Below are 12,270 nucleotides of genomic sequence, written 5' to 3' on the forward strand. Positions count from 1 at the left end.
GTAAGTCACTGAGCACCCTTGCATGAGTCTGTGGATGGACCAGGGAATCTTTTGGCAAAAACAGAATTTAACAGCACGGGCTATTTATGTACTTGTGGTCAGGAATTCTTGAATCTGGAATAAATCATTTATTAAGTCCCATAACAAGTCCATGATGACTTGTTGCTGAAAAAAACTCCTATCTTTCCTCCAATCACTGACCTCCGTCAACATTTTCTGAGGTTCTTCAGTGCATCAACCGAGAGCATATATTCTGAATATTAGTGTGATTATCAATTCCTCTTCCTTTCTAGAAAAGGAACGGCTACAGACAAAAAGGTTTAATAGCAGTCAATTACTTCGATTTTTTTTTTTTTTTTTTTAAACCAAAAAGTTAGTTTTCTGGGCAGTCACAGGGCACTATTCTTTCACGCTCTGTCCTGCATGATGGAGAGCTCTCCCGCCACAAATGAGGAATCTGCTCCAAAGGAGCTCCACATGGGACCAGCTCAGCTATCCCTGCTTCACGTTTCAGGAATCAGAAGCACTTGTGCAAATGCCACCTGAGGTGACTCAACATATATAGCATCACATGAACTTACAAAGCCGTAGAGGACATGGTGCTGCTGGCTGCAGAGGAAGCATTCCTCCTCTGCCTTCTTCCCCTGCAATCTTGGTTCAACAGACATATTGCTGTCTGTGTGCACGGACACCAGTTGTCTTGAGGTCTGCGGTCAAAGTATTCTGCCTTGAATAAGCAGGTTCTGTGGTGTCTCAGCTAAAACCAGAAATAGGAGCAATACAGTAGGAACAAAGCAAGAACCTCTGTCCCTAGAAGACAACAAACCTCACACATCTTAAAAACACATAATGCTCGTGGCTGAGTCCAAATCTCCCTTCCCCAGTTTCCTCTGTTTTCAGTTTGGTTCTGAGCTTGCTCTGAGCCTTTGCAGGAAGGACACCCAGAGACATCTCAGGCATCTGACTGTCCAGAGTGGTTTCTTTGCTGAGAGATGCTGCCCTTCTTATCCATTACTCATTTTCTAGGATTACTTCAGTAAAACCTCACACCGTGGACAGCTGATAAGGATCATGATAAATGACCAATCACAAATCCTTTGAACTTACAAAGATGAAAGACAAAAAAAGGTTACTTCTTAAACCACAAAGAACTTGAATTTTTCACAAATCAATCTTGAAGGTCATTTTTTTCCACAAAAGGCTAAATTACAATCAAAGCCTTAATTAGGAGTAAGATATCCAAACGTATCTGGTTTCAAATAATACAGAATTACACTCTCAAGTCTCACATGTGACCTGACTTCTTCACGTTACTAAACTATCAGCTTAAGAACAGTTCTGTAGTTCTAACACGAAAAGCAACATTAGGAGAAATACAGATGTACTGGAATAAAATTGTCCTAAGGAAGTAATGCAGTACTTCCATTTTTCCTCTGGACACAGCAAGCTATTGTAAGGAGCACAAAACAGTTCTTTCATAATAAAAAAGAGTTACCAGTGTGCGCAGAAGCTGCACGGAAAACAAGAGCTTCATACAATGTCCAGAGCACCACATCTCTTTCCATGCTGCGGATTACAGAGCAGAACCATCTGGTCAGCTTTCAGGCAAAGTGAGCCAATGCTCTCCTGCATGCCAACGAGCACCACTGATAAAAGGAGGCTCATTACACATCTGTCTCGGTGGTGTCTGATGGTATGGGTCTCCTGTTGTACAGTTATTTCGAGTTTTACATTCTAACTTCTCCCTACTGGCATAACTGGCACCATTATGCACTGTATGAATGCTTTTCCTATTTTATTATCTCAAAGTAAGATTTGAAGGTTGATGGCACTAAGCTGACACTTTTTACACTGGTTTTAATTCTGTCTTCCACTTTTCACAAGAATCACTGTCACGTAAGCCAAAAGGTGGATGATAGAAAGAAATCTTCACATAAAAGCTCTAAGGATTGATATTTAATGAACTCTGAGATGTAAATCAATGCACCACGGCACAGTTTAAGCTTAAAATACTAGGATAACATTTATATTAAAAATAATTCACCTACAGATAGTACAGTCTAGTGTTTATTGTATGTTATGGAAGGTACACTTGAATTTCAAAAATTTAAAACATATAAAAAGTGGTTAAGGGCTAACATTTTATCAACATGTGATAAATGCGTAAGAATATTTATTATACAGCAGGGTACAATGGTAGTGTTAATGCCAACAGGGCACCACAGAAGTTAGTTTAAAAAAAAAATTTCCACTATGCTTTATACAAACAACACCACTTGCTGTTGTTTAAGAGTATCGGGAAAGGATCGCTGTCTGAAGGATAACATTTTTAATGTTAGATAGTGTCATAGTACATAGATTGGTGAATGTTTCAAAATAAAACTAGAAATGCTGTAATTACTTCACAGAAATGCACATCCAATATTTGTTTTCAATAAGAACAATAGGTACAAGATTGTAACTCTCCCTATATGAAATAATTTACACACAGATGAAAGCTACACTAAAATAATCACTAAATACATTTCTCTTCTGGGAAATAAACAAGCAATTTCTGTTCTGCGTGATCAATATCAAAAACATATAGCAGAAGTAGTATATTTTTAAACATAACTGATGCTCTAAAATTAAAAAAAAGGAAGAAAGGAGAAAAGAAGATTTTCCATGAATGTGCAACCTAAAATCAACCAAGCCGATATTGGAGTACAACCATATTAAGAAACCACTGATCAGAAATACAACTTTATGGAAAAAGTTTATAATCCACAAAACTGTTCATCAGGCCATAAAGTAAAATAGCTCCACAGTTGACAGGTAAAACTGAGGCCACATAGATGCGTGCTATGTCTTATCTGCAGGAAGTAGATACTTAGGCAGAGGATGTGACGCTTTGTTTGTAGACAGCATGGTATGCATTTCTCAGCAAGACGTAAGGGAAACAAGACTCCAGGAGATCCATCGTCAGGAACGGGGACTCCTGCACAATCTGACAAACAGCAGAAACGTAAGGTTGCGCACAACAACACCTTCTACCACTTGCCGCTCATACCCTGTCCCACGTAGCTATCTCTGCTCTGCACTATGCCACCACCACCACCACCACTTCTCATAGCAAAAAGGACTATTACGAGGTTGGGGAGAGACAGGAAAGAAAAAAATTGCTATAATTTCAGTGCGTCTCCAAACTAGTCATGTAGCTTTCATACGTCTATGTATAACACTATATAGCATTCCTTTCATTTTCAAAATAGGCACTGTAGTAAAGGAAGAATTTCTGAGCAAAGATAATCTCCTCTCACACATTCTGAACAGCACTTCTTTGATGTAAATTGTTTTAATCCTGTACAACAAAGCAAGTTGTCTGAACAATACAATACCACGTACAATGGCAACAAATGACAATGTGCTGATGCTGGGGGAGTAAAAGAAATATTAGACATTAGAGTATGATTAAGAAAGACATAAAAAATTATTCCCACTGGCTGATGAACTCCAACGCCAAAGGCGTGAACAACGTGATGTCAATCCTATTCCTTTTGTTAGTTACACCAATGAAACAGGCAAAGCTTACCATGTCCAGTAGTAGGTAAACAGACTCTCTGTTTCTTGTAGTAGTTTTGTCCGTCTCCTGGCCGATCTTCAGTAGACTAGATGATGCAAGCTACATAAAATGAATATTCCAAAGCGATAAAGAAATAAAAGCACAGATCAGCTTCTTCTCTCTCACTCAACACATTTCTGAAGACATCAATAGCCCATTCAGTAGTGACAGCATTGAACTTGCAACTACAAAGCAGCGCTGATGGGCTTTGCTATCAAGGAGACATTTTTGTTTACATCTAGCAGTGTTTAATAAGCAGTACGTGCTATTTTAGTCAAAAAGCCATTTCATTTATTGTGAAGAACTGCTGCTCATCAGAGCAGATAATCGAAGTAGGTAAGCTGACTGTAAGTTAACAAGTCTACTAAAGTCAACGAGAGCTCCCTTGGGATCAAGATCTCACTTTCTTGGTCTCTCCCAATACGCATATAAACTTACTGCATTACAATTACAAGTTTTCACTGATTGATATTATATCCATTTTGCTGTAGAAGGAAATCACTTCCAAAACTATATATTTAATTGAAGAAGTGTCATCCTAACTATGAATTTATTACATTAGACTATAAGCAACCTTCCATTGCTAGTTTTAAAAGATAGCCTAAAAAACAGATATCCCAGAAACTTACACATATACATAGGTACACATGACAGAATACAATAAAATACTTGATGTGTAGATGAGTGTGTAGCCCACATTTTCACCTCACAGAAATACAAAAAAATCCAATCCAAGAGCAACACCAACAAAAAGACCCACCTCTTTTCAGCTGTCAGGCATACAAACAATTGTGCACTCCCATCAAGCAACAGCAATATAATTAAGCAACATTTATCATAAAGGGATTTTAATTTAAAATATTAACATTAAAAACATAGCTCAGTATTCCTCTTGAAGCAATTTCTGCAAATTAATTTGTAATGTAAAGTAAACATGCACTCTTCAGAAAAGAATCTTCGCACATACTCATCGGTACTAAATAACCCAGTGAGTTTTTTCCATCTTTAATTAACTTTGACAGAAAGCAGATCATCTCCAGCAGCATATTTTCTCCTCAGGAGATGCTTTCCTTCAGACTGACAGTAAGTGACAAATAAAAGGTGCCATAAAAGATAGATTAGCAAAAATATCTGAACCATCAAGTCACAGTCTGCACAGTAAAAGCAGTGGTCTGAAATCAGTTCATAAACATTGCAAAAATGCTAACCTCATACCAAAAGTGTTTTTGTCACATGAAACTAAACTGGTTTCCTTCACTTGTCAAATGTATGCAACTTGACACAACCATCTCTTTCATCTCTTACAGCCAGCAGTTGCATTACACAAGGTCAACGGCTAAAGGCTTTCTCAGTTAAACAAAATGCAATGAGCTTCCAGAAGGGAAAGAGCCTCTAAGAATGAAGAAAAAAAAAAAAAAAAAAGCCAACGATTGCTTCTGTGGACTTATTCTTACAGAAACTGACCATTACCCAACCCTCATAACTGAGGAAGTTAAGAAGCAGGGTGCGTACATTTCTTCATTTCACAGATAAGCACCAAAAAGGAAGAATCACTCAAATTAGTATCCTTTTAAGAAAAAAATGAAGTCACCATTTTAACCTTTAGTTTCCCTTTAAGTAGTCGGTAGTCAAGAGCCATTTAAAAAAAAAATTACTTCTACTTAAGAAGCATGCCAAAATGAATTTAAAACACATCTTCAGGACCTAAAGGCTTCTGACTTCTTTTGAAGCATCAGTGGGGATTCCAGCAGCTTTGATCTTCAGTCTACTCTAAAGCATAAAAACATCTCTTCCCAAATATCCTTGTACTGTGCAGCTATCTGCCAGCTCCTGTCTAAGGAGAGCAGACATGTCAAAAGGTACTACTTGAAGAGCCACTCCTAAGGTACCTTCCCTGAAAAGGTAAAATGACTGAAGAGAGTCCAGTACATCAAGGGAAGATTTTGTAAACGGAATCATGACTTCATATGCATTACACATCTTTTCCCAGACATAGACTCTACAAGAGATGATAGGTGCTAAAATACTAATTAATACACAGAGGATTATACTGAAAAAAGCTAATTTTAGAAATTAAATCATACATACAGCCAAAAATTCTTTTAGACGGTCTTCGATGCTTCCCTTGTGGATGGTAAATAAAGCTGCAGCAATCTGGTTGATAGCTTTTGCCAAGCAATGAATGTTGTTGCAATGCCCTAAACAAAAACATACACAAATTACCTCAGCATTGTGATTGAAAATGCTAATGTTTGGGAAAATATTCAAGAGTAAGCACACTCATCACAATGAAAGAGCAAGTTTCACCATCTTAAACAACAGCAGCAAAGTGCTCTTTCACACAAACTTGGTATCAGAGCAACCAGAAGTACAGATCTCCCTCCAAATGACAAAATATTCTGTATAAGACTTGATCAGCCTAACTGACTGTTTTCCTCCCCTTTTCATACATGAACAAATCAGCAGCCTTGGATGGTATTCCCCCAAGAGATCTGTAGGACCTCAAAAACAGAATAGTGAATTTCTGATGGCTATATGTAAGCATCTTGCCATGATTTACCTAGGCTGCAGGGGGCTGGAAGGCGATTGGATGACACCAGTTTTCAAAAAGAGCTGTAGATGAAAAACAAGAACTGCTCATCAGCAAGCCTGCTATTTCTTTGGGCAACTTAGTCCTGTCCAGCACAGTAGAACAAAATGAATAAATACCTAAATAAATACCTTGGGAAACTGCTAACATGTGAAAAGGACGAGGTCTTTGAAGGAGTTTTGCAAACAACGCTGACAGATTACACCTGTTTTCTGATCGTTGCTGATAACTGAGCTCATTTTTTGTTTTCATTTTAAGATGGCGCCTGAGCAGTGAGGTCAGCTAAACTCCATCACTTCACGTGAGAAAAAATTATTTCTTCTTCCACGCACATACCACTGTATTCATTTACAATGGTTTTCACTTGGCACTTGATTACAGCCTATTCAGTGTCACAATATCTATCTGCAGCTCTTCATGCCTCCAGAACTTCACAGAATTTCAAATCTGCTACCTGGTCCTTCACCACTTTTCCAGAAGCCTATGAACATGCTGATCAGTAGGTCAGAGAATCATAAATCTCCACCAGCAGGTCCTTACCCCAGCCAGTCATGAGCTACTACTGCTGTTCTTCTTTTCTTTTTTTTTTTTTAAAAACTGCTGCATAAATATGCTAATCCGAAAGGAAATAAATAGATAGCTGCTTCCTGTCAGCATCAGTCAAGAATGTCTGCTCTGCTTAATGCTGCCCATTTAAATTTATGCTTGTTTCTCAAATGACTTGATTTCTCTGTCAAAGACTCAGCAAGGGGAATTCAACTGAGAAGCTGCAGGCTTCCGACACGTGGCAGGTTTCACGCTTTCAGGACAGGCCTGGTCTCTGTAGCCTGCTATTCTAGTCTAGTCTCTAGGCACAAACTAGTGCTCTGTTCTGGAATATGACTAAGTTCAGATTTCTTAGGGGGAACAAAAATCAAGCAAAAAGAGAAGTCTGTTAGAGCCCAAGCCTGTATCTGAAACTAGTGGAAGAAACTGCCTCGATCTTGAAGAAGACAGAGGGAGCACAGACGTTGCTGAACTTGTCCAAGAACTGTCTGTATTTTGGACAAATTTCTTGCCAGATTAGAAAGCTGAAACTCCTTCAAAACTGTGACCTGTTGATGGTAAAATTCAGAGTTAGCCAGAGAATTTACTTCGTAAAAAGCAGCATTTATTAAGTTCTCATTCTGGAAATAACATCTATATTAAGTGTCTCAAGTCAGATGTTCTACAGTAAGGGGCAGAACAGAAAAAAAAATACACAGCTAAGGCAGAACTGACAAGGTCTATTCTGTTCGTTATTTTTGTAGAGTGAACATATTTTATATATTCCTTTTGCCAGACTATTTTCCTCTTAATAAAGAAAGAGTCCACACAGTAAAGAATTACATAATACAGAGACCACAGCTCATAAAATCAGTAGCAACTCTTAATACAGGCTTATTTGAGTTCTAGATACAATTCCTCTCCAGTCACAGTTTTATGAGATCTTATTAACTTAAGAAACCACTTATGAAAGAGGCTTTGCCTGGCTTCAGGTTAAGAGTTACTGAATTAAATAATAGAAAGTAGAATATTTTGGCTGCATCATATAAAACAGACAGAAGATAATCCTCATCTATTGTTTCAGACTGCCAGCAGCCTGAGGACAAAGACGATCCTCGGAAGAGAAGGGAGCTTGGGAGAGGCAAACTGCACGAGCTCCAACCTGCTAGAGAAAATCTGGGAGCAGCAACATCTCGCTTGCCTGATTCAGGATCGTAGGATGAAGTTTTCAGAGGGTAGGTGCGTCTCATAGACATACCTTATTAATTAATAAGCAAATATAGTCACCATTAAAAACCTGTGCTACAGTCCCCGTGGCAAGTAGTATACTTTTTGAGACCACAGCAGGTAAAAGGCTATTGAAGGAAAAAACTCGTATCAGAAAGTGCTTCCAGTTGATCTCTTGTTATAAATACTTAAGAAAAGTGGCCTTGAACACATATAAGCAAGTTAATTTGGATGACATCTGGAGAACCAGCCTGTCCTCTCACAAACAAGTGTCTCTGCCTGCCCCAACAATCACTTCATAGTCCTTCAACATATTCTGAGTTTTTCATTCAGCCATCATGACTGAAAAAACAGAGCGGCAGAGACAGAGCACATAACACAGAACAACCCTGTTGTATCCTGTAGGATACAAATTGTTCTCACTGTTCATCAGAACAAGCTGTTAGCCTCAAATATTTGACCTTTCAAATCAATGTTCAAGTTCTACTCATTACATCAGAGATTTATCTAACTTTTTCACAACAGGCAAAGGGCTACACAATCTGTTTAAAATTAGAGTTAACAAACCCCTGATCTTTTAAAATTGAAGATGTTTCCCTATCAAGAAGGTAATTCAAACATCTGAGTACAAAATTATTAACCTCACTTAAAACAGCAATCTTGGAAAGGGAAGATCTTTGGAAAAAGGGATTTGCATACCACACACTCACTTAAATGACTAGACTATCAGAATTTTTGGTCTTTTCCTCGTACTTTAAATGTTCAGAAATCATGTTAGACTCTGTGCAAGTTAAATCTGACCTGATTTAAAACAAAGCAACTTAGGAAATAGAAAAAGAATCTCTCTCTGTAGCTGGTAAATGCATGCAGAATAAACAGTCCTTTATGCAAGCTATACAACATAATGGAAATAGCTTGAACAGCTGAAAGGTGACTCTTGTGTGTATTGGAGCAGTTTTCTCAGTCATTCTTTTTCAACTTAATTTTGTCTGAAAGAACCTTTTTTTTTGGTGGATTACAAGCAAAGAATTTCCTTGAGGCAAAGTACTCTCTCTAAGCTGAACTATTCTGTAGGTTACAGTTCTGTTCACAGCTCATACCTTCCGGATTCCGTCTCCAAAAGTTTATGGTTAGTAAGATGAATAGCACATTAGGAACAGAAAAGCTACTATGTATGAGCAGCACAAAGGCCAATAAAGCCATTACTGAAACATCTATACATTGTGCCCTAATTAACACAGAATATGCTCTCTACCAATTTCACACGCTAGTACGAGACTGCCCCCTCCAGCAAATGAACTGCTCTCAAAATCTCAAGCAAAAGATTCCTTCATTGGAAGTCATCTCAAAAGAGTTAGGTAAATGCTTTATGAAGTAATTCTCAGAAAAACTATTCTGGATGTCTTCCGGATTTCTAACTTTTGTTCACTAAGAAACACAAGTAAATACTTGCAGCAGAACTATTGAAAAAAACTCCCAGGATTGTCATGAAGAAAGCATTCAGGGCATACATTTTGCTGACATTTACCTTCAATGGCAGGGCTATACTGAGACATCACATTGCTAGCCAAAGTCGGCAAGGAGACTGCCACGAAGACCATGAGAAGGCAAGCAATTTTGTATTCTTCCTCTGGACTAATGTTTTCTGAAAACAAAAAATAAGCTTTTTAATACCAGATCATAGCCAGTCATGAAAACATACAGAAATTCCCTGCCCTGTTCACACAGCTTAAACACTTCATAGCTGCACCTCAACAAAAACTATTTAAAATGCTACTGCAGATACTAGGTGTCTTTCTAATAAACAACTACGTGTATCAACACACCGTACACATGAACAAATACACATTTGTATTTTAAGAATACAAATATATTGTGCCTGTTAGTATTAAAACTGCCTCTTGAAATTGTATTTTCTTTTGCCAAATAGCTAGTAGTAGAGCAAGAAAAAAGAAACAGGTTAACACCTACAACAGTTCTGATTATAACTTCAACAATCCATTACACACAGGGGTAAAAAAAAAAAAAAAGAGGCATAGAAAGCTCGGTAAGGAATCACAGAATGGCTTGGGTTGGAAAGGATCTCAGGGATCATCAAGTTCCAGCCCCCTGCCCCAGGCAAGGCTGCCAACCACTAGATCCTGTACTACATCAGGTTGCCAGGCTTCCATCCAACCTGGCCTTGAACACTTCCAGGGACAGGAAGACTTAAGACTGTCAGAAAGCACTTCAGAAACTTAATTCATGCCTTCAAAACTGCCAGGGTAAACAAAACTGAAAAGCTTCAGTGGTGCATTGAAGTGCCAGGAAGTGCTACACATGTGAGGGCATCAGTATGTTTGGTCTACATGTTTCCCCTTGTAAGCTGCACATTAGCATCTGTATTACAGATCAGTAACAGTGTTGTGAAATTCATCAAATGTGTTCAGCTGGCATTTCAGCTTCTAATGTCCAAATTAATTACACAGATTTGTTACAGCTGTCTATAGCTGTTCACAACAGAATCCTATTTCCAATGTCCTTAAAGTACAGCAGTTTTTAACCATTAGCCATTAGACTCCTTCAGCATCTACCCATTATCCTTTCCTAGGTCAAGAAAACAATTTATACGCAGTTGAAAAGATTCTCAAGATGCTGAGTGTATTCTGGGCAGTCTGCACAAAGCATTCGCATTCTTCAGGCAATTTATGGAGTTCAAAGGAATACAAAGGATCCAAGATATATAAAGCCTTCTACCAGCACTTACAACATACCCATGCCTTGGGGGACTTAATCATTTGCAAAAAACTCTTTTCCATTATGTTTTTAAAACGGTAAATTCTTACCTGATTTTTGGGAGGACAGTGCTACAACCAGGGCAGGATCGATCTCACAAGGCAATCCAGCAGCTGATGACAGTTCATATACATTCATTGCCACCTGATGAGGATCAGAATAAAGGCAATTACAAGATAACTGAATGCTTTTGTGTAAACTTGATGAAGCACAGTTAGGCTGACAAGTTTAAAATGTTTATATTGGTTTGAGACATTAAAAGACTTTGGAGACTTAGCTGAAACTAGATAAAGAACCTCTAGATTTTCTTCTCTCGTTTTTTCTCCACCTCTTACTCTGAGCAGAGCGGTCAGAACTTTGTGTGCTCAGTTATCATTTCTTTCTCTCAAGCCAAACAAAGCTTGTATATTTTCTACGTGACCTCCAGAACAAACATCCTGACTTTCAATTTGTCATTTCTACTTCTTTTTTCTGTTCAACAAGAAAAAACTAACACATGGTCTCCACCAGAGACAACCAGCATCCACAAATACTGCACTTTTAGACAAAAGTATCAGAGAAAGGCAGGCATCTTACAACATACAAATTTGATACAGGTTCCAAATAAGTGATCCCAAAGCTTGGAGGAGCTAAGAATGCCTTTCAATCTAGTCCATTTTCAAGCTTGGCTCAGGCTACATTTTATACTGTTGCCTATGTAATCCTGTATTTCTCTCTTTCCCTAATTTACACGTGGAATTAAACACTTGAAGGTGTAATTCAAATGAATCTCTCTAAAGGTAGGCTTGTACAAAAGGAGCCTGTGGAAATGCAGGTGACATGTCATATACGCAACTGCTCTCTCAAACTCCTACAGAGTTGGCTGGCTGCAGAAGGTGGTACTGTGCTTACCACCTTACTTTGGTGGTGCAGCTCAGCTACCTGAAGGCAAGTCCTGATACAGTAAAGACACTACTTTGTCTGCACGGTGCTTTGTTGTCAGCAGACACACAACGGCTTGAGTACAGAGCTGCATTCAAGGAATTACAGAGATGGGAGCTGGTTCACAACAATTAAGTTAACTATTAACACTGGAACAAGCGTAAGCCTGACTCCAATAGCAGAGTTTGCAATACCTTGACACTAAAAATAAAGGCAAACCAAATCTTCATTCTCTTCATTCTATCACTCTTCCCAAATTTTAAGTTTTAAATATTTCACATCAAGTATATGTTTCATTAACAAATTAAAGCTATATCCTACAGCAAAGTCAGTATACAGAATATTACTAAGTTACTGTATTTTAAAATATGCAATTTTCTATTCTGTTGTACAGAGACTCGTAAATTCTGTACATGACAAGACTGGGGAGACAGTTCAAACAAGGAACTGCTCACTGTCTACAGGGCTTAATTGTTAGCAGGCTCCTAGTTCTGGCCACATGAACAAGCTGTTTTCAAGACAAAGCTCTGGCAAAGTTCTGGGGTAGTATATGCCAGAGTTCCCAGTATTCCCAGAAGGCACTACAGAAAGGACTACACAGGTTTGGCTACTTCTGCACTCACAGTCCTCC

At 38.4% G+C, this 12,270-nt stretch overlaps 1 protein-coding gene across 3 annotated transcripts in view; it reads right to left on the reverse strand.

Moving 5' to 3' along the window:
* Window positions 1-1,941: 1,941 nt before the first annotated feature.
* NCKAP1 (NCK associated protein 1) overlaps window positions 1,942-12,270 on the reverse strand; it is a 70,928-nt gene continuing 60,599 nt past the window's right edge. For all 3 annotated transcript variants that reach the window (XM_010713335.3, XM_010713331.2, XM_010713337.2), the window contains 5 exons: window positions 10,769-10,862; window positions 9,472-9,588; window positions 5,690-5,799; window positions 3,572-3,661; window positions 1,942-2,986 (listed from right to left, as the gene is read on the reverse strand). In XM_010713335.3, the coding sequence (XP_010711637.1) occupies window positions 2,870-2,986; window positions 3,572-3,661; window positions 5,690-5,799; window positions 9,472-9,588; window positions 10,769-10,862 (528 nt within the window). In that variant the 3' untranslated portion in view covers window positions 1,942-2,869. The remainder of the gene's footprint in view (window positions 2,987-3,571; window positions 3,662-5,689; window positions 5,800-9,471; window positions 9,589-10,768; window positions 10,863-12,270) is intronic.

The sequence above is a fragment of the Meleagris gallopavo genome, chromosome 7, assembly GCF_000146605.3.
Source record: "Meleagris gallopavo isolate NT-WF06-2002-E0010 breed Aviagen turkey brand Nicholas breeding stock chromosome 7, Turkey_5.1, whole genome shotgun sequence".
Lineage (NCBI taxonomy): Eukaryota > Metazoa > Chordata > Aves > Galliformes > Phasianidae > Meleagris > Meleagris gallopavo.